Genomic DNA, 25,676 nt, shown 5'->3' on the forward strand with positions numbered 1-25,676 from the left:
GCTTAGACTACAGTCCACCTATTTTAATCTCCCCAAGGTAGCTGAAGTGATAGGTACATACCATGCACCCAGATTCTTTCATTGAGAAGGGGTCTCGTGGGCTTTCCCTTGCAGGTTGATCTAGAACCACTACCTTTTGTGATCTCAGCATCCCATGTAGCTTGGGATGACAGGTTCCTAGCTATCAGTTGAGAAGAGGTCTCAAGATCTTTTCTGCCCAGGATGGCTTCAACCCATAATTCTCCCAATCTGAACCTCCCAAGTAGCTAGAATTATAGGTATGAGCCACAAGCATCAGGCTAGAAATTTACTTTTTTGAGTGGGGAAGGGAAGTACTAGGGCTTACATTCAGGGCTTTGTGCTTGTTAGGCAGGCATAGAATTTACTCTTGAGACTGGGAATAGTAGTGCCTGCTTGTAATCACAGCTGTTCAGGAGGCAGAAGAGGATGGAAGTTCAAGGCCAAGCCAGGCCAGAAATGAGTGAAACTCTCAAAAACAAGGAATGGTAGTAACAGCTATAATCCAAGCTATTTGAGAGGCAAAAGTAGGAGAATCGTTGTTTAGGTCTGGCCCCAGCAAAAGTGTGAAACTATCTGAAAAATAAACTAAGAGCAAAGGACTGAGGGTAGAGTAGAGTAGTAGAGTGCTTTCCTAGTAATTAGCACAAGGCCCTGTGTTCAATCCCTACTACAAAAATGAGAGGGAGAGATTCAAGTAAGAAGGGAAGGAGAAGCTTTTTCCTCTGGTTAATTGTGATCATAACTCCAAACTAAACAATCTTGTAAGTTTTAGTATCCCAGAAGCATTTATGATAGTTAATAATGTTATTTCACGATTACCTCTCCACTTAATGTATCCTTTTTTTTCCCTTTCTACTTTTCCTAATTCTTTTTTTTTGGGGGGGGGGGTTGTCTGGTCATGGGGCGCTGTTCTTCAGCTCTTCAGCTCAAGGCTAGTACTCTACCACTTGAGCCACAGTGCCACTTCTGGCTTTTTTCTTTTTGCTTATGTGGTGCTGCGGAATCGAACCCAGGGCCTCAGGCATGGAAGGCAAGCGCTCTACCACTGAGCCACCTTCCCAGCCCCCCTAATTCTTTATTCTTTTTTTTCCTTTTCTTGATGTTTCCTCTGCTCTGTGGTGCTTGAGTTCAAACCCAGGGCCTTGAGTAGACTGACTTTTTTTTACCCCCTGTCAGCACTTCTGGGTTCTCCAACTGGTTACTAAGCCCATGAATAATTATTGTTCAATTTCCTAAATGGAATATAACATTGTACAGATTCAGGAGGTAACCACATGTATCTTGTGCTTATGCAGGTTTTTATTTAGAAGAAAACCTTTTTTTATATATATTCTGGGATTTGATCTCAATGCCTTGAGATTGCTACATAGATCCTTTACCACTGGGGCCACTCTACCAGCCTAGTAGAAAAACTGTGAGGAAAGATAGTTATCTTTAGTTGTGAACCTTTGTCCCAAACCCAAGGACAGTACTGACAGAACAAACCCTTACCAGTTTTTTGTTTTTGTTTTTGGTAGGGCTTTTCTATCAGAGTAGGCCTTCATCTTACATGTCAATGAAGCATGTGAAATCAAAAAGTGAGACTAAGCATAAAGGGCCTGTAACTACCTTTTCCCTGATAAATTTAAACTAGAGTAGACCTCTTGCAACGGGGAGCTCTCTCTCCTAGTATGCTCAGGCAGCCAAAAATCATTGAGCTGTCCCAGCATTTACCAGCAGGTGGCAGCCATATCCTCATGGTTTGTTAGAGGTTTCCTGGCTTCTGGGTTTGAGACTGTCCAAGAAGAGAACTATAGCTGAGATTTAGAGTCAAAAATTAGCTATGTGGCCCCTTCCTTTACAATGACCTCCCTTAGTTAGGGAAGGCTAAGAGAGAAACATCGTCCTTTTTTCCTCACTATTCTTTATTTAAAACCCACAAATAGAAACAGTTGCTTGCCACTTCACTTTTCTTCTGTCCAAGGTGCACCAAGCTCCCCTCCACCCCTCAGAAAACAAGAACATTAGAATCATAGAAAACATGCAACCAGCATATGCAGCTAATACCTGGCAGCTAGTATTAGGACTAGTATTAGAAATGTCACTGCCCTTCACAAAATGTTCCAGGGATGCTGAGAGTAAATTTTCCAGGCTATAGTAACATCTCTCCTGAGTAACTTGGGGAATTTGCCATAACTTTTTCTAAAAAACAAAAAATTGGGGCTGGAGAGGTGGCTTAGTGGTAGAGTGCTTGCCTCACATGCATGAAGACCTGGGTTCGATTCCTCAGCATCACATAAACAGAAAAAGCTGGAAGTGGCACTGTGGCTCAAATGGAAGAGCAAATAGCCTTGAGCTGAAGAGCTCAGAGACAGAGCCCAGGCCCAGAGTTCAAACCCCATGACTGAACCAAAAAAAAAAAAAAAAACTGTGTGTCTATGCATGTATATGTATGTGTGTATGTACATATGTATGTATACATATACATGTTTGTTGTTATTATATTTGGTACCTGTCCTGGGATTTGAACCTAGGGCCTGTGCACTTTCCCTGAGCTTTTTATTTTATTTATTCATTCATTTATTTATTTTAATCGGTTGTGGGGCTTAAACTCAGGGCCTGGGTGTTGTCTCTGAGTTCTTTTGCTTAACATTAGTACTCTACCACTTTGAGCCACAGCACTACTTCCAGTTTTCTGGTAGTTAATTGGAGATAAGAGTCTTATAGACTATCCTGCCCAGGCTGGCTTTGAACTGTGATCCTCAAATCTCATCCTCTTGAGTTACTAGAATTATAGGTGTGAGCCACCAGCACCCAGCTTCCCTAAACTTTTTTTTCCCAAGGCTGGCCCTCTACCACTTGAGTCATAGTTCCACTTGCAGGGTTTTGCTTCTTTGTTTTGGTGTTTAATTGGAGATAAGTCTCATTGACTTTCCTGCCCCGGCTGGTTTTGAGCCACTATCCTCAGATCTCAGCTTCCTGCATAGCTATGATTATAGGCATGAACCATCAGTGCCCAGCTTTTATTTTTAAAATCCATGTAGCAGACTCTCTATTGAAGCATCCAGAGCATTCACCCTATTTTTTTTTTTTTTTTTTGAGAGGTTGGAAGAGGAGGATGATAGAAGGTATTCTAATTCTTAGTCTCTTTGCCTCTATTAGTTTACTCTGTGAAAGAAAGATTATCCTGAAGGTCCATAGCAGGCAATGATTTTGATACCATAGTCCCTATACCTCCCAATTCTGTGTATGCATGTATGCACACTGCTACAGGGGCTTGGAACTCGGATCCTGGATGCTATCCTTTTAACATTTTCCCCAAGGTTGATGCTCTACTACTTGAGCCATATTTCCACTTCTGGCTTTTTGATAGTGAATTGGAGATAAGAGTTTCATGTGGGCCGGGTGCTGGTAGCTCACGCCTGTAATCCTAGCTACTCAGGAGGCTGAGATCTGAGGATCGCGGTTCAAAGCCAGCCCGGGCAGGAGAGACCTTGAGACTCCTATCTCCAATAAACCACCAGAAAACCGGAAGTGGCGCTGTAGCTCAAGTGGTAGAGTGCTCACCTTGAGCTGAAGAGCTGAGGGACAGCGCTCAGGCCCAGAGTTCAAGCCCCACTACTGACAAAAAAAAAAAAAAAAAGTTTCATGTGGGCTGGGAAGGTGGCTCAGTGGTAGAGTGCTTATCTTGCATGCATGAGGCCCTGGGTTCGATTCTTCAGCACCACATAAGCAGAAAAAGCAGGAAGTGGTGCTGTGGCTTAAGTGGTAGAGCACTAGCCTTGAACTGAAGAGCTGAGGGACAGCGCCCAGACCCAGAGTTCAGGCCCCATGACTGGCAAAAAAAAAAAAAAAGAGTTTCATGGACTTTCCTTCCTGGGCTGGCTTCAAACTATAATCCTCATATCTCAATCACCTGAGTAGCTAGGATTACAGGCATGGTCCACCAGCACCTAGCCCATTAATACTTTAAATTTGGAGGGAAGAACCTGTGGGAGATGCCTGAGGATTTCTGTTTTACTTCTTTCTTCACCCTCTCCCCACTTTTAGAGTGGACTAGAAAAAACATATGTCTAACAGAACTAAAGCACAATCCTAGATATGTCAAATTAGCTGGATGATCCCAAGACAACAATTTAATTTCTCCAAGTCTTATTTCTTAATTGCAATTACAAATTATCATATCTCCCTATGGGATTCCTGTAAGGCTATCATGAGACAGTGTATATAAAATGTTATTTCCCTTCTCTTCCTCACTTGGTTCCTCCCATCCTCCTACCACCAGGGGTTATAACTAAAGAGCAAATGAAGTGATCAAATGACTAAAGGGGAAGAAAAAAGAAAAACTAACTGCACATTAGTTGGTTTAGAATACTCTAGAACACTCCATGTTCCTAATAAATCCTCCTTGAGGCTAGTGAAAGAATAAACATTGAAGCTAAGCTATTTGCATTTTATTCCTAAATCTCCTATTTGCTTATGGGGGTATTTCTCATATTGCCCTCTTAGCCTAAAAGCACACATAAAATCTTGGAGCAGGAGGAAGTCGCCAGAGGCAGATCTCTACTTGGTGTTTATTCCTTTTCTACCCTCAGGAAGGAGATGATCCCTGTGAATGAGCACTTTTTCCAGGAGAGCTGGCCTTGAATGACCTTTCCTATAGAAGCAGTACAGCAGTACAGATAGGAATTCCTTCTCAAACAGACATTCAGAAATGTTATCATGGGGCTCCTTAGGAGCTCAGGGGCAAAAAAGTGCTTTGGGAAAGTTTTGTTTGGAATCAAGTAGCCCAATGAGTCCTGAGAGTGCTAACTAGAGCTGGACAGTTCTAAGTGGTTAATGGGTCTGTGAGTCCAGTGGGTTTCTGATATGAGAGATTGCTCATTAATGAAAGAAACATGAAAGCCACAAACTATCCAAGTCTGGATGCCTGTTTAACAGCTTTGGTATTCACGTGAAATTTCCTTTATGACTAACTTGTTGTTCCTTCCCTTTTCCTCCCTGACTTTACCCTCCTGCCTCTTCCTTTACCCTCCTGCCTCTTCCTTTACCCCCCCTTTTCTTTTCCATTTCCACATGCCTCTCTGCTGGTCCACAGCCAGTCCCAGCCTTGCAGCCCTCTCCGCAGCCTGTTCAGTTCTCTCCAAGCTCCTGTCCCCAAGTCCTTCTGCCAGTCTCTCCACCCCAGCAGTACAACATGGTATAAACTCCATTCCCCATTTCTGTCTTGTCCATGTGTGACTTGTATCTTTGGGTATGGCTGGTCTGTCCATGGTGGCCTTGCAAGCATGTTGTACTTTTAAAGGGCATGTATAAAGCTGTTTTTGAGAGGCCAGCATAGATAGGCTGAACTAAACTCCATCCCGATCGTCTTACCACAGCACACCAAAAGACAACAAATGTAAGACAGAGGGATACTGAGTTTTCCCCTATGTTTCAGGAGAGGGAACAAAATTAGATGTTGGGGCTGGAGGCATGGCTCAAATGGTGGAGCACACACCTGACAAGCACGAAATTGTGAGTTCAAACCCTAGTAGAATAGAAAAAAAGAAGGAAAAAAAATGAATATTGGTCTAATGTAGGTCCCTTGTTTCTGTACCATATATATTCTTCATCTAATTTGCTCCCTCACATGTCTGGGCTAACCAGATTATCCTGAATAGAAAGGTTCTCTACAATTTTCTTTCATTGTGGACTTCTTTGGTAGTAGTTGAAAAAATTTGAAATCTTACCCATCTTTCTTATTTTACCATATCATTTTGTATCTTCTTCCACTGCATAATTCATGCTATTTAAATTGTTTGTACCCTGCCAGATATCAGTGGCTCACACCTGTAATCCTAGCTACACAAGAGGCTGAGTGATCTAAGGATTGCGGTTTGGAACCAGCATAGGCAAGAAAGTTTATGAAACTTTTATTTCTAATTCACCAGTGAAAAGCTAGAAGTAGAGCTGTGGCTCAAGTGGTAGAGCACCACTCTTCAGTGAAAAGCTAAGGAAAGGGAAGCACCCAGAGCCTTGAGTTCAAGCTCTACTACTGTCGCGCGCGCGCGCGCGCGCGCGCGCGCGCGCGCACACACACGCGCACACACACACACACACACACACACACACACACACACACACACACACACACACACACACACACACACACACACACACACACACACACACACACACACACACACACACACAAACTTTTGTACCCTGACTATAAATTCTTTCAAAATAGAGTTGCCTCAGGTGCCTCAGAGTTTATCATTTCTATTGCAGTTGTAGCAACCCTTGTTTTAAATACAAAGAATCCTTTTAAGAGGCAGTACTGAGGTTTGAACTCAGGGCCTCCGTTTTGCTCAAATTGGTGTTCTACTACGTAAGCCATGCATCTACTCCTACTTTTTGCTGGTTATTTTGAAGATAAAGTCTCAAGAATTTTTCTACATGGACTGTATTCAAACCATCATCTGATCTCTAATCTGTAGCCAAACCATCTCTGATATCAGCCTTTGTTAGCTAGGATATAGGTTTGAACTCTTGGCTCCTGGCTGAGCCCTCAATTTTACTTTATGTTAATCACATCCCTGCTTTTTCACTAGGATCCTCTCTTTCCTCCTACCTCTTAATTATATTCTGAAAAGTCTTGAAATATGGACTTCAAAATAATCTGCAATCCCAGGCTTCTTAGTATCTATTCCTGAACAAAAAGGTAGCAAAATAGATCTTTGAAAATGAGCAAAACTGCAGGATGACATTGTCTTTTGGTTTCTACTAGTTTCTTTTGCAGAAGAACTTGTGCTGTGGAGTGCATGCATTCATGTGTGTCTGTGTGTATGTGAATTATTGTCTAGAGAAACTAACCTATCACTGTACAAGTCAGAGATAGAACACCATCACCCTTGCTGCTTAGGGAAGAAGGCTGAGAAAAACGGTAATTACAGCCCAGCCAGTCAGTCTCTTCCTCCAGCTCAGCCACTCACTCTGGCCTCCTTTCTGAGGTGAGAATTGAAAGTGGTTTCTGAAGGGCAGGAGAACTCTAGGCTAGTGTCAAAGAACAAAGGTGGAAATGACCTTGAAAGGGAGGGAGTAAGGAGATAAGCAGCAGGAATGGAGCCTACCAGTCCTTTGCTGTGGAGGCACATGAACCTAGCCATCCATAATCTATCAAGGTCTTATCCTAGGTCCTTCATTATAAAAACAGGATTTATAGCAATGTAGGAGCCCTTTCATGGTTAGAAACATGAAAAGACAGGAAATGGGAAGATTATTAATAATTTTTCTTTAACCTAGTAGTATATCCTTTTTTTCTGTAGACAAAGTTGTGTCATTTGCTCCCATCTTCCCAGGACTAATCCTGGTAACAGTCATGATCAGGGTAGTTTTGTTTTTTGTTGTTTTTTTTTTTGGGTCCAGTCGTGGGGCCTGAACTCTGGGCCTGGGCGCTGTCCCTCAGCTCTTCAGCTCAAGGCTAGCACTCTACCACTTGCGCCACTGCACCACTTCTGGCTTTTTTCATTTTGCTTATGTGGTGCTGAGGAATCGAACCCAGGGCCTCAGGCATGCAAGGCAAGCGCTCTACCACTGAGCCATGTTCCCAGCCCCCGATCAGGGTAGTTTTTGTTATTTCATATATAATAAAGAGATTGCTCTGGAGTTAGGCTTAAACACCTGTTGAGTTCATAAGAATTCAAAATATGACAGAGGTTTAGGGTTCAAAAGTACTTTTTAGGGCACAGAAGCAAGATTGTCTCAAAATGTTATAAGGAAGGCTACAACAAGAATTGCTATTTCTGTCTATGTTGAAGCCAAAGATAAAGGCTCTATACAGTTTTGGTCCTTGAGTTCCCCATTCTTTCAACAGGCAGATGACCTCAGCAACCCATTTGGACAAATGAGTCTTAGCCGCCAAGGTTCTACTGAAACAGCTGACCCATCCTCAGCTCTGTTCCAGCCGCCACTTATCTCCCAGCACCCTCAGCAGACTAGCTTCATCATGGCTTCAACGGGACAGCCCCTCCCCACTTCCAACTATTCCACCTCTAGCCATGCACCACCTACTCAGCAAGTCCTGCCACCCCAGGGCTACATGCAGCCCCCTCAGCAGGTGAGAAGCTCCTGTCCCCGGCTCTAGTCACTAATACAGATTGTTCAGTATTATCATCTTCCTTTCTTTCTTTAATTTAGACAGACTAGAGGGGATATTGTCCCCCCTCCAGAAATTTTTCTTTTTATAAAACACAAGACCTGTTTTATTTCAAACTTGTATAGTAATTCTATAATTGCAAGCCCCAAGTATCTCCATTTACAGATTTCTGGCCATCACCCCTGAGTCCTTTAGTAATTTGCAGGTGTTGGGACTAATTAGAGGGACCTCTTGCACCTTTTTTCTCTCACCATAGATCCAAGTTTCTTACTTTCCCCCTGGACAGTATCCTAACTCAAACCAGCAATATCGACCTCTATCTCACCCGGTGGCCTACAGCCCCCAGCGTGGTCAGCAGCTGCCTCAACCATCCCAGCAGCCTGGTAAGTGGGGGCACTGATCTGACAGTAATACATAGAGAAAGGAAAAGAGCAGAGGCTAAAAAAGAGAAAGTTTACTTTCCCCATTCAAAAAAATAAATGTCAGGCATGATGAGGGTTCTAAGAAAGAGCCCAGGATCTCTAGAAGAATGGAGAAAGGAAATTACTGCTAGAGTGTGGACTTACAAACATACACACTAATGTCTTCTCTGCCTTGCCCTATCTTTAGGTTTACAGCCCATGATGCCTAACCAGCAACAAGCGGCTTACCCAGGCATGATTGGGGTCCAGCAGCCCCAGAACCAGGGCCTGCTCAGCAACCAGAGGAGCAGCATGGGAGGCCAGATGCAAGGCCTGGTTGTTCAGTACACTCCACTGCCTTCTTATCAAGTGAGTGCATTCTACATTGGAAAAGATCACCCAGTCCCTGGGACAAGGAGGACAGCCTCCCAGGGTCATCCATACTGACAGCTCCAATACTAAAATAGTTTGTACTTTCCCTTAGAATTTTTAGGGGTTTTTCCCCTCTGAAAGTTCAGAATAAATAGTTCTTAAATTGTTTTAATATACAGTCATGTGAATGAATGTATGCCCAAAAGAGTAGACTCTAAAGGAAATCATACTCCTTCACTGTTAAATGCCCAAGGATGGTGTTTAGAGAAAGGGGAACTGGAGATAACTCTGTGAACATTTTCTCTGGACAGAAGATACAGAGAAGGAAGTTGTAGTACTCTAGTCCAGTGATAACTCAGCTATTTTCTGGAAGAGCTCAGTGAAAGTAAAAGTAGTCATTCTCTTCTCTATCTAGGTCCCGGTAGGCAATGACTCGCAAAATGTGGTTCAGCCGCCTTTTCAGCAACCCATGCTGGTCCCTGCAAGCCAGTCTGTACAAGGAAGCCTCCCTGGGGGAGGTGTACCAGTATACTACAGCATGATCCCACCAGCTCAGCAGAATGGTACGAGGTGAGGACTGCAGGAGAGCCGGGCACATCTCCCATAGACCTTCAGCAACTGTGGTACCATTCTTTTGCTTCCACTACCCTAAGAAACACAAGGGTAAAGATCCCAGTAGTAGCTGGCTCTGGTGGTACATACCTATAATCCCAGTACTTGGGAGGTGGAGGCAGGAAAATCACAAATTTTAAGGCCAGTCTGGCCTACATGAGACACACTGTCTTTAAAAAAAAAAAAAAAAAAAAAAAGAGAGCCAGGCACCAATGGCTCCTAGCTACTCAAGAGCCTGAGATCTGAGGATTAAGGTTCAAAGCCAGCCTGGGCAGGAAAGTCCATGAGACTTATCTCCAATTAACCATCAGAAAACCGGAAGTAGCTCAAGTTCTTCAGCTCAAGAACTGAGGGACAGTGCACAGGCCCAGAGTTCAAGCCCCATGACTGACAAAAAAAAAAGGAAGGAAGGTTCATTCTCCTTATTGATTTGACATTTACATAAACCTAAGCAACCAGGGGAAAAAATACCATCTCAAGGTCAGGCTTTATGATATTCAGTTTTGCTTTTCAAATCATTGATTCTCAAAACTATGGGATAAAGACTGCTCATCATGAAAAGAAACAATTTTGAAATATGTAAATTTTTCTGTATACATTTCTGTCTATGGATGAAATTCCAATGAAGTGTCTACATAAGTATGTATGTATGCAGACATGTAGATAATATTTACCTGTATATGTGTATAAGTAGATAGGAACATAGCTAATAGGACCAAAATCAGTACCACGCACTACACTTGTTTTTCCTCCTTTGTTTTTTGTTTTTGTTTGATTTTGATTTTAATTTTTGTCGTTGACACTTCTGGGGTTTGTTTGAGAGCCTTGCACTTGCTAGGCAAGTGCTTTATGACATAAGTCATGCCCCAGGCCCTGTTTTTGCCTATTTTGAGACAGTACCTTGCTCTGTAGCCCTGGCTATTCTCGAACTCCTCCTGTCTCAATTTCCTTAGTACTGAAATTACAAATGTGTGTGCACCACCACAACCAGTTTCTGACTGGTTCCAGCTAGGAAAAACCACAGAGTGGATTAGACAGAGATGGAACAAGAATTAGTTTAGGTCTGTGTGTTCTGTGTGTCCATTTCCTAATATGTATGTGTTTATCTCTGTCTTTGTATATCAGTGTCTCCATGTTGTTTGGAATTTTGGGTAATTTTTTTCCTATTTGTCTTTAGTAAGAATTTGTCACTGTTTACTATTGTGCATAGATCTTAAATCACACTTCTCCTTAATTCTTTATTTCTTTCTTTCTGGAATTCTCTGTCTGTGTCTGGTATTTTTAACTTGGTTTTCTGTTGTGTTTGGGAGTCTTTGTGTGTGTGTGTGTGTGTGTGTGTGTGTGTGTGTGTGTGTGTGTGTGTGTGTGTGTGTGTGTGTGTCTGTCTGTCTGTCTGTCTGTCTGTCTGTCTGTCTGTCTGTCTATGTCTGTGTGGGGTATGTATGTATCTAGTATTCCTACACTGTTAGGAAGAAGATGTGTCAAATCTCATCATAGCACTGATTAGCAGCTTCCTAATTGAAAGATGATCAAGTACAAATACATATAATTAACTTTGAACTGATGAGTGATTTTAGAAATTGCATGGCAAATTGGTCTGGGAATGGCTTGGAGCTGCCTCCGCCTCCCACAGGGGAAGCCCAGGAAGCAGCAGCTGTTTGCCAGGAGCCGTGTTCCTCCCTCTACTACTTCACCAGTCCTCTCTTCTCATCTCCCAGCCCTTCTGTGGGATTTCTGCAACCTCCTGGCTCTGAGCAGTACCAGATGCCTCAGTCTCCCTCTCCCTGCAGTCCACCACAGATGCCACAGCAGTACTCAGGTAAGAAGATAAGAATTTGGGAGGGGCTTGGGCAAACACTTATGAAATATTTGTGCTCTGGAGCTGAGAAGGGTTCAAGGATCATCTGTGCCCATCACCAAAAAAAAAAATCTTGGCTGGGTATGATGGCACATGCCTGAGTTGGGAGTAGTAGAGAGAGCACAGCTTTTTTTTTTTCCTGACTCCAGCATTTTACTCATGTACCTTTGGGTTATGAAATACTTACCTCTGTCTCTTGCACTCATTCTTCTTTTAGACAGTTTTTCTTTTCTCAGGAGTATAAAGGAAGTTGAGAGATACTTTTTAAGTCATATTGTAAATCTGTTTAGCAGTTTTTAGCAGTGTAGTCGCATATGTTGTGACATTTTAATTACTCTCACCACAATTTTGTGAGGAGGAAATTTAAGAATCAGAGAGATTAAACTACTTATTTAAGGTCGTAGTCCTAGAACTTGAATTTTGATCTTTGGACTTCCCATACCCTGTGCTACATTCTCAACAGGCCTTTTTCCTCTTTTCCTCCAGTGGGAAATAATAGACTTCATGTTAAATACCTATAGGTCCTCTACTAAGTCACCAGCTACTCCAGATGAATAGGTTTATGCTACACAGCCTCATGTTTCCTGCCCCCAGACACCAGGTGCAGCTGCTCTTATTTGTTTTCCTTTCGACCCATCATCCTGAGACAGCAGTACCTTACTGCAGGGTTTCTGGAGAGGGAGTCTTAGCTTCCAGCTATCCCTACCCCACTCTATTGTAGGGATGTCTGAGTGCCCTCTTCTGGTGAGAACGGGATATTTAGCTAGTTATCCCCTGTTTTCCCTGTTAGAAATGGGATATTTTTCACTTAGTTGGGTTTTTTTTGCATTCTCACTATTAGATGCTATAGGGTGATTCCAGAATTAATCTGCTCATAGGACACAGTAAGTTCTTAACTTTAAGGTGGGTGTTGTCCCTCAGCCCTTCAGCTCAACACTAGTGCTCTACCACTTGAGCCACAGCACCACTTCTTCCGGCCTTTTCTGCTTATGTAGGGCTGAGGAATCGAACCCAGGGTCTCATGCATGCAAGGCAAGCACTCTACCACTGAGCCACCTTCCCAGTCCTGCCATGAACCTCTTATCTCCAATTAACTACCCGCAAAAGGCCGGAAGTAGAGCTGTTCCTCAAGTTATAGAGTACTAGCCTTGAGCAGAAAAGCTTAAGGACATTACCCAGGCTCTGAGTGTAAGCCCTGGGACCAGCACAAAAAAAAGTGAAGCGAGGGGCTGGGAAGTTGGCTCAGTAGTAGAGCACTTGCCTTGCATGCCTGAGGCCCTGGGTTCAATTCCTCAGCACCACATAAGCAAAAAGAAGAAAGCCGGAAGTGGTGTTGTGGCTCAAGTGGTAGAGCGCTAGCGTTGAGCTGAAGAGCTGAGGGACAGCGCCCAGGCCCAAAGTTCAGGCCCCACGACCGGACCCCCCCAAGAAAAAAAGTGAAGGAGAGCGGGGGGGCTTCCAAGGGGGGAAAATGTGTGTGTGTGTGTTTGTGTGTGTGTAATTTTTCATTACTTCCTGGGCCTAGTGTTGAGTTAAGTCACTAAAGCAATTTTTTGTTCTAGAAACTGAAAGTACTAGAGAGGGGCTGAGGATGGAAGAGGTAATCTAGGCTTCTCTAAAAAAAAAAAATGAACAAAACATTTCCATCATCTGTTTTTCTTGCTTGTTTGAAATTTTCTCAGTAATGTCTTCTTTCTTCCCAGTACCTTGATTGTTCCTAGCCTTTTGACTGACCTTTATATCTTTCCCAAATGGTGGTTCTACCCATGTCATCTAAAAGACCATATTCACCTAACCTTTGGTTTTAAAAGTTTTCAATCCTTGTTCATGGAAACTAAGAGAAAATTGAAAAAGAAACAAATGTCTCTTCTGCCTTCTTTTCAGTTTACCCTTTACTAGAAAAAGAGATGGCAGGAATAGCCCACAAGGTCTACTCTGTCACCTTCAGATGACAGTCACCGCCCTCCTCTCATGTAGCAACATGGTCACTTTTCCAAAAATAAAGGCAGGGATTAGGATTGGCCATTCCTGGAACAACTGTTCTGGTTTATTAATACATTTTTGTTTCCCCATCTATCCCCCAGGCCTAGCCCAAAATTCTGCCACTATATTAGATATAACTATAATTCCAGGAAACACTCTTCTTCCCATTAAAATGATGGCTTGCAGGTCCCTTGAGATTTCTACATGGATGCTTGTCTGGGGTAGATGCATACAGATATGAATAGCAATAATACCTATACATACCTTCCCAACTCACAGTGACACAGCAATACAGACAGTGTGGCACATACAGAAATAGCCTTTCACATACTTACTGGCTTTTTTTTTAAGCTGAAAGGTTTCCAAAACTAAAACTATTCTTTTCACTTCCTGAAGATACAGCTTTCTCTCCTAAAAAAAGGATAAAGGTCAAGATGCTGATTTCCATCCTAGGCTTCAATTAGGGTCTTATAGCTCTGGATATTCTTTTCCATATATTTGGTTGCAGGTAGTAAGGAAGAAGCCTTAGTCTTCTATCTCACTGATTTTAAAAAAACAAATACAAAACTATAAACAAAAAAAAAAACCAATTCTGCCATACATAAATGTCATCTGTTTGTATTTATGCGGTTTGCTCTGCCCAGTCGACCTTTCTGCCCAGGTTTAATGATGCCACTTAAAAAGCCATTCACATGTCCCCTCTCCTTTTAGAACTTTCAAGCTGAAATTGATTTCCTTATTCAGCCTCCTTCTTCTGCTCCCCACCAGCTCTCAACCCAGGTTCCTTCCCCCAACCTGATTATATGGAAGTGCTGTCACTGGGCAGAGAGTGTTTTTTTCTCTCTCTCTTTTTTTTTTTTTATTGCCACGTCCATTAAGAAGTAGCGACAGTTCAGCTCCTAACGGATGCCACCTGCTTTTGGCTTGAGGAAGAGAAGCATAAAAATCAGCTCATCAGCAGAGTAGTGCTTCGTGTCCTCGGTTGAGTGAAGGAACAATGCTCCAGGCCAGTGGGGGAGGACTAAGCATGGACAGCTCTAGATAGATGCTGAAACTAAGAATGCTGGCTGTGTTTTTGTTGTGATCAGAGAAAACAATACAAGGACTTTATTCATTTTGTTTTGTTTGGTTTTTCATCCCCAATAGCTCCTTATGGCTACATGTTAGTATTAGAAACAGCTTCCTCTGCCCTGCTTATGCTCACCCCCTACATGCTCACACATTCCCCCACCTTTCTTGGCCTAGGGCATTAGGCTTAGATTATGAGCTGCCTTCTAGAAAAGCTGTAGATTTGATTATTTTTGCGTTGGCCCCTCAGGTAGCAATGAGGAGTTTGAATAAGGTCAATTGCAATTTTGTTGGTAGAGTATGTTGGAACGGATAGGGTTTTTAGAATGGGGAAATAAAAATGCCCAGAGCAACTATAGTAAGGGGAAAGTTGTTAAATGCATGGCAGTCTACAACTATGCAATTTTCCCTTAGCCCTTCTACATGCTATGCTAATGAATACTCTATTCCCTTTGGTAGGAGATAGGAAGATATAAGCTGTTGCACTATTTGTATTCTCTGATTGGATGAACCATAGAGGGTGGAGCACACAAATTGGCTGGAGAATAGGACCCAATAGATGCTTTGTCTCCCTCAGCTGCCCTTTTAGGCTTCCTGTCATCTCTTCTTTTCCTTTCTTTTGACCAGCACTACGTGAAAAAAGCAATCATACTCACCTCCCAGCCTGACTGGTACCTAGGATAGAGGCTGTAACATTTCCCATCATAGGAAGCAATGTAGCAATAGCAGTGGTAGCCACAAATCATTGAGCCATGAAAACATCAGCATTGAAGCGGGTTTCCAAACTGGTAACCACAGCTCAATTTCTCTACCACCACACCCCAAACTCTGTACTGCCTTGGAGGTCAAGGACAAAACTGAAGCCCTCAAGCTAGACATTCCTCCCAGCATGAAGAGGATTATCCTCTGACCCACCCCTCCCTGTCCAGCAACTGGCTTTTTTTTTTTTTTTTGTCGGACATGGGCCTGAACTCTGGGCCTGGATGCTGTCCCTCAGCTCTTTAACTCAAGGCTAGCGCTTACCACTTGAGCCACAGTGCCGCTTCTAGCCTTTTCTGCTTATGTGGTGCTGAGGAATCAAACCCAGGGCCTCATGCATGCAAAGCAAACACTCTACCACTGAGCCACCTTCCCAGCCCATGCAACTGGCTTCTTAAGTCCTTATGTTTGTTGTCAGGATGAAGATTTAAGACTTAATAGTCTTCACTGTACCCTTAGCTTCCTCCATCCCATGAGTCTTGGTGCTGTTATGGTTACTAGTACCAGAATGATAGAATCATATCCAGTCAGCCACCTAAACCTGTCAGTGTAGCCTTTAGAAGGTCTGAACTTCTCTCTGTCCTCTGATATTGCCCTCATTCAGAACCTTCTCATTTGTTTCAGGACCTTCCTAAATCATCTTTTTGTGACTAGATTCTCATCCTGTATTTAGACAGTTGGATTGGCTCTCCAAAGCATCATTTCTGTCCCAACATGTACAGAATAAAGTCCAAGCATCTTACCAGAGTGTACTTCAAACTCTGCAAGTCAGCATCAGCTGTTTGCTTAATGTCTGGGTCTTAATAGATTGTTCATTCTATGATAACATAGACCAGCCTTGTTTATTGTACACTCAGTGCCCGGCATAAAGACTGGCACATACAAATGCTCAGTAAACGTTTATTGAATAAATCTACCTCAACTCCTACTGTTTTCCCTATATTCCCTTAAAGTAGTCTTAGCATTTTGAATCATTTATCATATTCTCAATATGCATATATCTCAATATTCCTTCTGCTTGAAATATTTCCCAGTTTATCCTATCCTTGACTATGAAGTACTTCCTAGGTCTGGCTTAGTGAAGCCATCTGTGTACATTTATATTCTCTAGAATGTTTTCTAGCTTATCTTCAGTTCTTACCAGAAAAGCTTGCACATCTTTGCAGCCCTGGCCTATGCCCCCCCAAACCAAATCAGTATCATGCCTAGATATTTGAGTAATCTGACCTCGGTATTTGGTAATACCCAACTTTGGCAGAATGGAGTAGTTTTTCTGCCAACCATACCAAAGTGCTCCTCACCAGGTGAAGGCCAGAATGGCATTGGCATCTGGGATTCATCGTCCTTCCACTCAAGTTTCCACTGGTATAGGAAAAGAAAGCAGAAGCCAAATCAGCAGCCACCTCAAATTTCTATCAGGACACATTTTGAATGACCCTGAAATGAGTGGGTGGATTTGCTTACTGTTTTTCTCATTCAGGGATAACTGGAAGTCAGAAATACAGTTTGAATTCCCAATCAACTGCTTTCTTCTGCTACTTAGGAGTATCACCTTCTGGACCAGGTGTGGTGGTCATGCAGCTTAATGTTCCTAATGGACCCCAGCCTCCTCAGAACCCATCCATGGTTCAGTGGAATCACTGCAAATATTACAGTGTAGACCAGCGGGGACAGAAGCCTGGAGACCTATACAATCCTGACAGTAACCCCCAGGTGAGTCTTCCAACCCACTCTTGTCTTGGAAGAGGGGACCAGCGCCTTCCCAGAGGATGATCTTTATTAACTGAGCAGCCTCTTTTTCACATTTTTTCTAAACATTTTGGAGGAGAAGCACAGTAGAAGTGTTCTCTTATAAGGAACCTAATATCTAAAGTGACAGAAGGAACACACATTTAAAAAATTCCCAAGCCATGGGCTGGGAAGGTGGCTCAGTGGTAGAGCGCTTGCCTTGCATGCCTGAGGCCATGGGTTCGATTCCTCAGCACCACGTAAGTAGAAAAAGAAAAAAGCCGGCTCAAGTGGTAGAGCGCTAGCCTTGAGCTGAAGAGCTGAGGGACAGCGCCCAAGCTCAGAGTTCAGGCCCCAGGATCGGACCCCAAAAAAAAAAAAAAAAATTCCCAAGCCAGGTGCTGGTGGCTCATACCTGTAATCCTAGCTACTCAGGAGGCTGAGATCTAAGGAATTTGGTTTGAAGCCAGCCCGGGCAGGAAAACCCATGAGAGTCCTATCTCTAGTTAACCACTAGAAAACCAGGAATGGGGCTGTGGCTTAAAAGTGGTAGAGCACTAGCCTTAAGTAAAAGAACTCAGGGACAGTGCCCAGCCACTGAGTTCAAGCCCCATGACTGACCAAAAAAAAAAGAGGGGGGGGAGGGGGAGATATTGTCAGGAACACAGACTCCTACCTGTAAATCCTAGCTAATCTGGAGATCTGAAGGATCATAGTTTGAGGCCAACCTGGACAAAAGTTAGCAAGATCCCATCTCAACTGAGCCATTATTAACATCTATAATCCAAGCTCTGACAGTTCAGGCCAGCCTGGACAAAAAAACACAGTCCCTGATCTGAAAAATAACTAAAGCAAAAAGGCCTTGGGAGCCAGGCAACAATGATTCATGCCTATAATCCTAGCTACCCAAGAGGTTGTGATCTGAAGATCAGAGTTTGAAGCTAGCTAGGGCAGGAAAGTCTTCTCTCTAATCAACCACCAAAAAACTAGAAGTGGAGCTGAGGCTCAAGTGGTAAAGTGTTAGCTTTGAGCACAAAAATTCAAGGACAGGCCCAGGCCCTGAGTTCAAGCTCTAGGACCAGCACAAAAGAAAAGGGTGGGGGATCCAAGGGCATAGTTTATGTGGCAAAATGCCTTCCTTTCAAACATGGCACTGAGTTCAAACCCCAGTATCCACCCAAAAAAGTAAATAATAACTGGACACCAGTGACTCATGCCTATAATCCTAGCTGCATAGGAGGCAGAGATACAAGGATTGCAATTTGAAACCAGCCTACACCCCAAAAAAGTAGACAACAGCTGGGTGCCAGTGGCTCACACCTGTAATCCTAGCTATTCAGTAAGCAGAATGAAATTCAAAGCCAGCCTAAGCAGAAAAGTTCATGAGGTTCCTATCTCCAATTAACCAGCAAAAAACTGGAAGTGGAACTGAACTGTGACTAAAGTGGTAGAGTGCCAGCCTTGAACAAAAAAATGCTAATAAGGGGGGTAATGCAAGGCCCTGAGTTTGATACAGTATGACCACAAAGCTTTTTTTTCTTTTTTTAAGTACATATTAAAATAATTCAAACTGAGCCAAGCACAGGTGGTTCACACCCTTAATCCTGTCTACTTAGGAGTCTAAGATCTGAGATCACGGTTCAAAGCCAGCCCAAGGAGAAATGTCCAGGATGTCCTTGAGACTCTTATCTCCAATTAACTACCAGAAAAACACTTTGAGCACTGTGGCTTAAAGTGGTAGAGCACTAGCCTTGAGCACAAGAGCTCAGGGACAGGGCCCAGGCCCTGAATTCAAGCCCTACAACTGACAAAAAATAATAGTAATTCAAACTGAGCTAGGGATGTGGCTTGAGTAGTAGAGCACCTGACCAACAAGCTCAAGGCCCTGATTTCAAATCCTAGTACTGCCTACAAGTAATAATAATACAAACCAGGACTGTAACTGTAGCTATATGTCAGTGGTTGAGTGTTTGCCAAGCATGTGTGAGACCCTGGGTTTAATTCCAAGCACTGGGGAGGAGGGTTGGGGGGAACCATAATAATCATACAAATTAGGGATTAAGAAAGAAATTTAAGTGGGGGGAGATGGGAAGGGGAAACAAAGGAGGGGATAACAATGCTTGATAAGAAATGTACTCATTACCTTGCCCATGTACTTGTAACCCCTTCGTATGGTATTTTCACAATTAAAAAAAAAAAAAGAAAGAAAGAAATTTAAAAAAAACAACCTGACTTTGGTGTAATTTACAAGAGGAACATTTCCTGAGAGGTGGACCTAAAGCCAAACCATAAGAATATTCAGCAGATAATGTTTCACGTTTATGTGATGTGTACTTGTCTCTTCCACAGGCCAACACACAAATGAGCAGTAGTCCTGTCACATCTCCTACCCAGTCTCCAGCACCCTCTCCTGTTACCAACCTCAGCAATGTCTGCACTGGACTCAGTCCTCTGCCTGTCCTCACACAGTTCCCCCGGCCTGGGGGCCCTGCACAAGGTAGGGTGTTATATTAGAACTGTCTGTTCTGGAATTCACCCTTTACATCTATTCCAAGCTGGAGAGATTGGAGATACCAATAGTCAACCACTAGTGTGGCTAATCTAATTCTGTGAGCTAACTGTTCTTCTTTAGATCCCTATGGAAGCCAAGAACACCTGCCCTTCTCTACTACTACTCTTAATTAGCTTACTCCAGCCCTCCTTTACATACTTATTATTTACTACTGAGTAAAAAGAGCTAGGGAAAAGACTTTCACTGAACTTTCTAATTAATTTAACCTAATGGTAGTACTGAGTCTGAGGGTTGGGATTATAGAGCTTTGCCAGAAGTATGGTTTTAGGAGAGGAAACACTTGGGCTTGGGTTAAAAGATTTCTGTTCAAGTTTCAGTAGCTTTATGATTTTGAGCAAATTACTTAAACTCAGAATTCATTTTGTAATGTATAAAGCTATGTTAATCACATGTAAGATGGGAGGAACCAGCTGGGCACCGGTGGCTTCACACCTGTAATCCTAGCTACTCAGGGCTGAGATCTGAAGATCTCAGTTTAAAGCCAGCTCAGGCAGGAAAGTCCATGAGACTCCTATCTCCAGTAAACCACCAGAAAACTGGATGTGGCACTGTAGCTCACTGGTAGAGTGCTAGCATTGAGCTGAAGAGCTAAGGGACAGCACCTAGGCTCAGAGTTCAAACCTCACAACCAACAACAACAACAAAAAAAGATCTGCTTTCTGCCTTGGCTATCACAAGTAATTTAAAAATAAGAATGTGGTTTTAAAACTCTAGGCTGCTCTCAAATATAATGTTTTCTTAATAATAGGTAGTGCTTGGGTACTTAACAACATGTATCAGGCATTGCTACAGGCACTTTACAGGTCCTGTATTGATTTAACCTTCCAACAATACCAAAGAGGGGAAAACATCCTAACATTACTTTTCCCATAACAAAGCCAGTATTTTAGCTTAGGCAGTCTGTCTCCAAGTCTCTTCTTTTTCACCACACTGTATTGCCTTTCACATGAATCAGAAACTTGATCCCGGTTTGAGGGTGAGGACAAAAGTAAAAAAAGACATTGGTAAAGATCAGGGCTGGGAAGTTGGCTCAGTGGTAGAGTGCTTGCCTTGCAAGCATGAAGCCCTGGGTTCGATTCCTCAGCACCACATAAGCAAAAAGAAAAGCCGGAAGTGGCACTGTGGCTCAAATGGTAGAGCGCTAGCCTTGAGCTGAAAAGCTGAGGGACAGCGCCCAGGCCCAGAGTTCAGGCCCCATGACCGGACCCCCCCCCCCCCCCCCCAAAAAAAAAAAAAAAAAAAATCTGTAGGATTGCTGGATGCTGATGGCTCATGTTTGTTATCCTAGTGACTCAAAAGGCTGAGATCAGAGGATCAAGGTTTAAAGCCAGCTGGGGCAGGAAAGTCCATGAGACTCTTATCTCCAATTAACTAACAAAAACCCAGAAGTGGCACTATGACTTAAAGTGGTAAAGCACTAGCCTTGAGCAAAAGAGCTCAGAGACAGCACCCAGGCCCTGAGTTCAAGCTCCACAACTGACCAAAAAATACAGATCTGTAGGTTTCTTCCCTGGACATTTTTAATGCCTTTTGTCTACAAGGGATGGAACTCTTCTTCAAGCATATGAGGATCAAATAGTCCAGATAGTGAGATATGGCTGAGAACCAAGGGGATTAGGGAAAGAGACCATGCTTTATTTTTGCCATTTATCACTTTCATTCTTTTTCTCTCTCCAATTTTTGTAACATTACTGTCTGTCCTTTATATTTTTTCCAAAGGGGTTTCATTGTGATACTTCCATACATGCAAATAGTCTACTTTGATCATATTCACCCCTCTATTACTCTTATCTCCCTTTTCCTACTTTTTTCAATAATTTTTATGGGTCTCACTTTCTATTTGCTTACATTTATAAATACTCTTCAATCACATTCATCCCATATTATACTTCCTTTTTGCTTTCCCTCTTCCTGCTGGGTGATAGCTCTTAAATCAGTCCATGGTATTCCCATCATAGAAAAAAGTAGAAATAGGGGCTGGGAAGGTGGCTCAGTGGTAGAGCGCTTGCCTTGCATGCCTGAGGCCCTGAGTTCGATTCCTCAGCACCACATAAGCAAAAAGAAAAAAGCCGGAAGTGGTGCTGTGGCTCAAGTGGTAGAGCACTAGCCTTGAGCTGAAGAGCCGAGGGACAGCACCCAGACCCAGAGTTCAGGCCCCACGACTGGACCCCCAAAAAAAAAGAAAAGAAAAAAGTAGAAATAGTATACATTGTTACCACTCATCTCCAAAGCCTACTGAAATCTTATAATAGCCATACCATGATGCTTGAGCTTCTCCAAAACCATCTGGTTTTATTCCCTAGGTGATGGGCGTTACTCTCTTTTGGGCCAGCCATTACAGTACAATCTCTCCATTTGCCCTCCCTTGCTCCACAGCCAGTCAACTTACACGGTGCATCAGGTAAGAATGTCCACCATCAGCCTTAGAGCCATTAGGCCCTCTTCTCACCTGGAACCCTATGCTTGAGCCACCTGCTTCTACTAGCTGGGTACACATGGGAGACAAAACAAGAACAGCCTTGCCCCAATTCTGTGCTCATGCTCTGACCCAACCCCACTGTCAAGAGGAAGGGACTCTTTGTATCTCATTGGTCACTATCTGTCTGCTTGGGTGGAGACCTTAGGGTTGGCTGTCACTCCCCAATCTCTGACAGACATTGGGACACAGGCAGTCAATGTTGTTTTCTTGAGGTGAAAGTTACCTTTCAAATATTGAAGGGACAGAGTGGATTGAAGCATGGAAACCGGGGCAAGAGACAAGCACTCAAATCAGCCTCCACTGACTTAGGGACAGCAGATGTTGGTAAGTGACAGGATGCCAAATCCCTAAGAGAAGGTACCATACTCTCCAACCCTTCATTAACAACCCCAGATGGATTAGAAAACTAGCTTAGAGTGGGGGAAGTGGGGCCCTTTAGGTGTGCTCAAAAGCAAGCAGAAGGTAAAGTATCTCAGATTCCCCAGCTAAGCCGCACCAGGTAAAATTGGGAATAGCACTGTAATGGATGTTGCTGGGCCTCTTACTAAACAATCTTCTAGGAGCAGTCCTGACCCTAATCTAGGACATCTCTCTATTTAAGAGGAGATTGGTAGAGAATGTAGCCTTTATGCTAGGCAAGCAAGTTTTCTTTGGAGTCATTTGTGGCAGTTGACTAAACAAGAAAATAAGGGAAAGGGACTTTCCTGGCTGATAAGAAGGAACAGTCCATTTGGGCCAGCCTCTGAGTGGGAAGGAAGACTGTCAGTAAAAGCAACATTTCCTTCATAGCAGTGACTATGAAATAAATGAGGTGTAGGTCCTCAGCTCATAAACCTAGTTCCTTCTTGCCTGTATCTCTTGCTAGAAGAGAAGGGTTCATTTTTACCTTCTGCTTGTCCTGATTAGAGTCTAGATAGTAGGAAATTACAGTGACTTGAAGAGGGGAGGAAGGGTCTAAGTGGGAAGGTTGGGGCTTTTGAGGACATTGTATATACTTAGCCAGCCAAATTCACTGTCAGTCCTTTGTTCAGTCCTTCTTTCCCTACCTCTCACAACAATGTGTTCTTTCTTCCCCTCCAGTCCTGGGGCGGGTGCTGGAGGTGACAGATCTCCCTGAGGGTATCACTCGTACTGAGGCGGACAAACTCTTCACTCAGCTTGCCATGTCTGGCGCCAAGATCCAGTGGCTCAAGGACGCTCAGGGGCTGCCTGGTGGAGGTGGGGGGGATAATGGTGGGACTGCTGAAAACGGCCGCCACTCTGACCTCGCTGCCTTGTACACCATCGTGGCTGTGTTTCCCAGCCCCCTGGCTGCCCAGAATGCCTCCCTTCGCCTCAACAACTCTGTGAGTCGCTTCAAACTACGAGTGGCCAAAAAGAACTATGACCTGAGGATCCTGGAGCGAGCCAGCTCCCAATAAGTGGAGGAGGGAAAGGGACTTACATAGTAGGGGACAGGGCAAGGTGGAGGGGGCCAAGGCTAGATTTACGTAGCCAGAGGCAAGAAGTAAGGAGACAGACGCCAGACTAGAGCCTAAGATGTTAGGAATGAAGCAAGAAACAGACTCACACAGGCACTGGACTCCAACCGACTTCCTACCATGGCACCCCCTCTTTTTCCCTGGTTGCCCCTCCCCCATTTCCCTCTCCTTCCCATTCTCTTCTATCATTTTTTATATCTTCCACCCTGAAATTCGTTTCTTTCAAATTTTTGGCCAGGTAGAGTTGGGGAGGGTCTCATACTCCTCCTCACCTATTTCCTCACCATCCCAAGCTCCTGTTTCCTTTTTTGGTCTTTACGAATATATTTATATGGACAGAATTAAGAAAAACAAAATTGATTTCCCCATTCTCTCACTTCCCCCATCTTATCTCCCCAAACCCCACAGAGTTAAAACTTGGAACCACCCCACCCCACCCCACCCCCAGAACACTTGTATATTGTTTGTTTGAGGTTTGTGCCGCAGTAACAGACACAGTATTTAATTGCACATACAGATGTTTGCTGGGTATATTCACTGTAAATTTTATTTAATCTGGTTTTTTGTTTGTTTGGGGGGTTACTTGTGGGGGGAGGTTGAATTTGTTTTTAAATATAAAAACTTGTCACTGGACATGGGTCACTGTTTCTCTATTGCCGCCTGGACATGGATGGGGGCTTGGGGTTCTGTGTAGGTTCAGCCACACAGCTGTTAAAGGGGTTTGTCATGTGTTGGGATGGCTTTCCCCAGCATGTACACATATATCTTACATTGCTCCTTTTATCTCATTCTCTTCCTTCATCCAGTTCTAATAGATGGCTGGGTCTCTGTGGGACTGTTATGAACAGCAGTTCATCAACTCTGGACCTCTGTGTCCATACCAAAGGCTTCTTTATTAATTCTCATATTCATTTAGGATGCTTAAGCTGAGCCTGGGAGGAATGACTGAAGTCCAGAACTGGACTGAAATGCTGTTCTTCTAATCTGAAAACCTTTCAGGGATGGATAATGCCTAAAGCCACATGATTAGGTTGCACTTGGCACAAACAGTTGTGTTTCTTACAATAAAAACTATACCAAGCCTAGGCACTAGTGGCTGACACCTGTAATCCTAGCTATTTAGGAGGCTGAGATCTGATCTGAGGATTGTACAAAGTCATCCTGGGCAAGAAAGTCTAAGACTTATTTCCAATTAACCAGCAAAAAGCTAGAAATGGAACTGTGGCTTAAGTGGTAGAACTCTAGCTTTGAGCAAAAAAGCACTGAGACGGTGCCCAGGCCCTAAGTTCAAAACACCAGAACCAGCACAAAAAAAGGAGCTATACCAAGCTGGACACCAGTGGGTAGTGGTCCATATCTATAATCCTAGTTACTGAGGAGGCTGAGATTTGAGAATCTAGATTCAAAGCCAGCCTATGCAGACAAATGTAAGAGACTCTTATTATCGATTAACCAGTAAAAAGCTGGAGCTGTAGGGGTAGCTTAAATGATGTAGCACCAGCCATGAGCAAAAAAAGCTGAGCAGGAGCTCAAGATCCTGAGTTTAAGCCCTAGTACCCAAGGGGAAGGGAGGGGAGAAGCTACACCAACTAAATTTACAATGCCAAGATGCTGTATTACCCAGGCATGTTAAGCAGCCCTGTCCAGGGCAGCTAAAGAAAACAAGAGCAGAAATCACCCTACCTACAAGATAGAACTTGTCTTCTCAAGGCCTCCCCTATTCTCTCCAGCCTGTCAGGACAGGAGTATTATTAAGCCTGTAGCCTCAGACCCATTATGCACCCATTAAAAAGAGAATAATAGATGGAAATAACATCTGATATGCTAGCATTGTCCTAGAAATCTCTTGGGCCTGGATAACTATGACTCTAGCCACATCCCCATAAGAGCTTATCTGACCTAGCTTCTAATGTAGTCCTTTTTTTCCCAAATACATGGGATATTTTACATGGTACATTGTTTTCCTCCAGGATCTTGGTCGTGTCACAGCCCAAAGAGTAGAGGAAGCTATATCCCTGTAAAATAAGAATGCCAGCCAACCCTTGGCTTCTCAGTTCCTATATTGTGGCATTCATGGTAGGTGGAGGAATCTTGGAGTGAAGATGATTTAGGAATAAGGATAAACTACCTTACCTTCAAGGATTAGCAGTTCTTATGGGGAAAGAGACATTATTTACAGATGATAAAAACTTGCTATAGAAGACAGCTATAACCTTCTGTCTG

The 25,676-nt window shown here is 43.4% G+C and overlaps 1 protein-coding gene across 8 annotated transcripts in view; it reads left to right on the plus strand.

Annotated features, from left to right (window-relative positions):
- R3hdm2 (R3H domain containing 2) overlaps window positions 1–23,854 on the plus strand; it is a 138,409-nt gene extending 114,555 nt beyond the window's left edge. For all 8 annotated transcript variants that reach the window (XM_042698698.1, XM_042698701.1, XM_042698702.1 and 5 more), the window contains 10 exons: window positions 7,859–8,101; window positions 8,397–8,523; window positions 8,750–8,910; window positions 9,329–9,483; window positions 11,244–11,344; window positions 16,737–16,906; window positions 19,271–19,418; window positions 21,797–21,894; window positions 22,212–22,296; window positions 23,053–23,854. In XM_042698698.1, the coding sequence (XP_042554632.1) occupies window positions 7,859–8,101; window positions 8,397–8,523; window positions 8,750–8,910; window positions 9,329–9,483; window positions 11,244–11,344; window positions 16,737–16,906; window positions 19,271–19,418; window positions 21,797–21,894; window positions 22,212–22,296; window positions 23,053–23,393 (1,629 nt within the window). In that variant the 3' untranslated portion in view covers window positions 23,394–23,854. The remainder of the gene's footprint in view (window positions 1–7,858; window positions 8,102–8,396; window positions 8,524–8,749; window positions 8,911–9,328; window positions 9,484–11,243; window positions 11,345–16,736; window positions 16,907–19,270; window positions 19,419–21,796; window positions 21,895–22,211; window positions 22,297–23,052) is intronic.
- The last annotated feature ends 1,822 nt before the right edge of the window (window positions 23,855–25,676 follow it).

This window comes from Dipodomys spectabilis, unplaced genomic scaffold, assembly GCF_019054845.1.
Source record: "Dipodomys spectabilis isolate Male_0828 unplaced genomic scaffold, ASM1905484v1 ptg000234l, whole genome shotgun sequence".
Lineage (NCBI taxonomy): Eukaryota > Metazoa > Chordata > Mammalia > Rodentia > Heteromyidae > Dipodomys > Dipodomys spectabilis.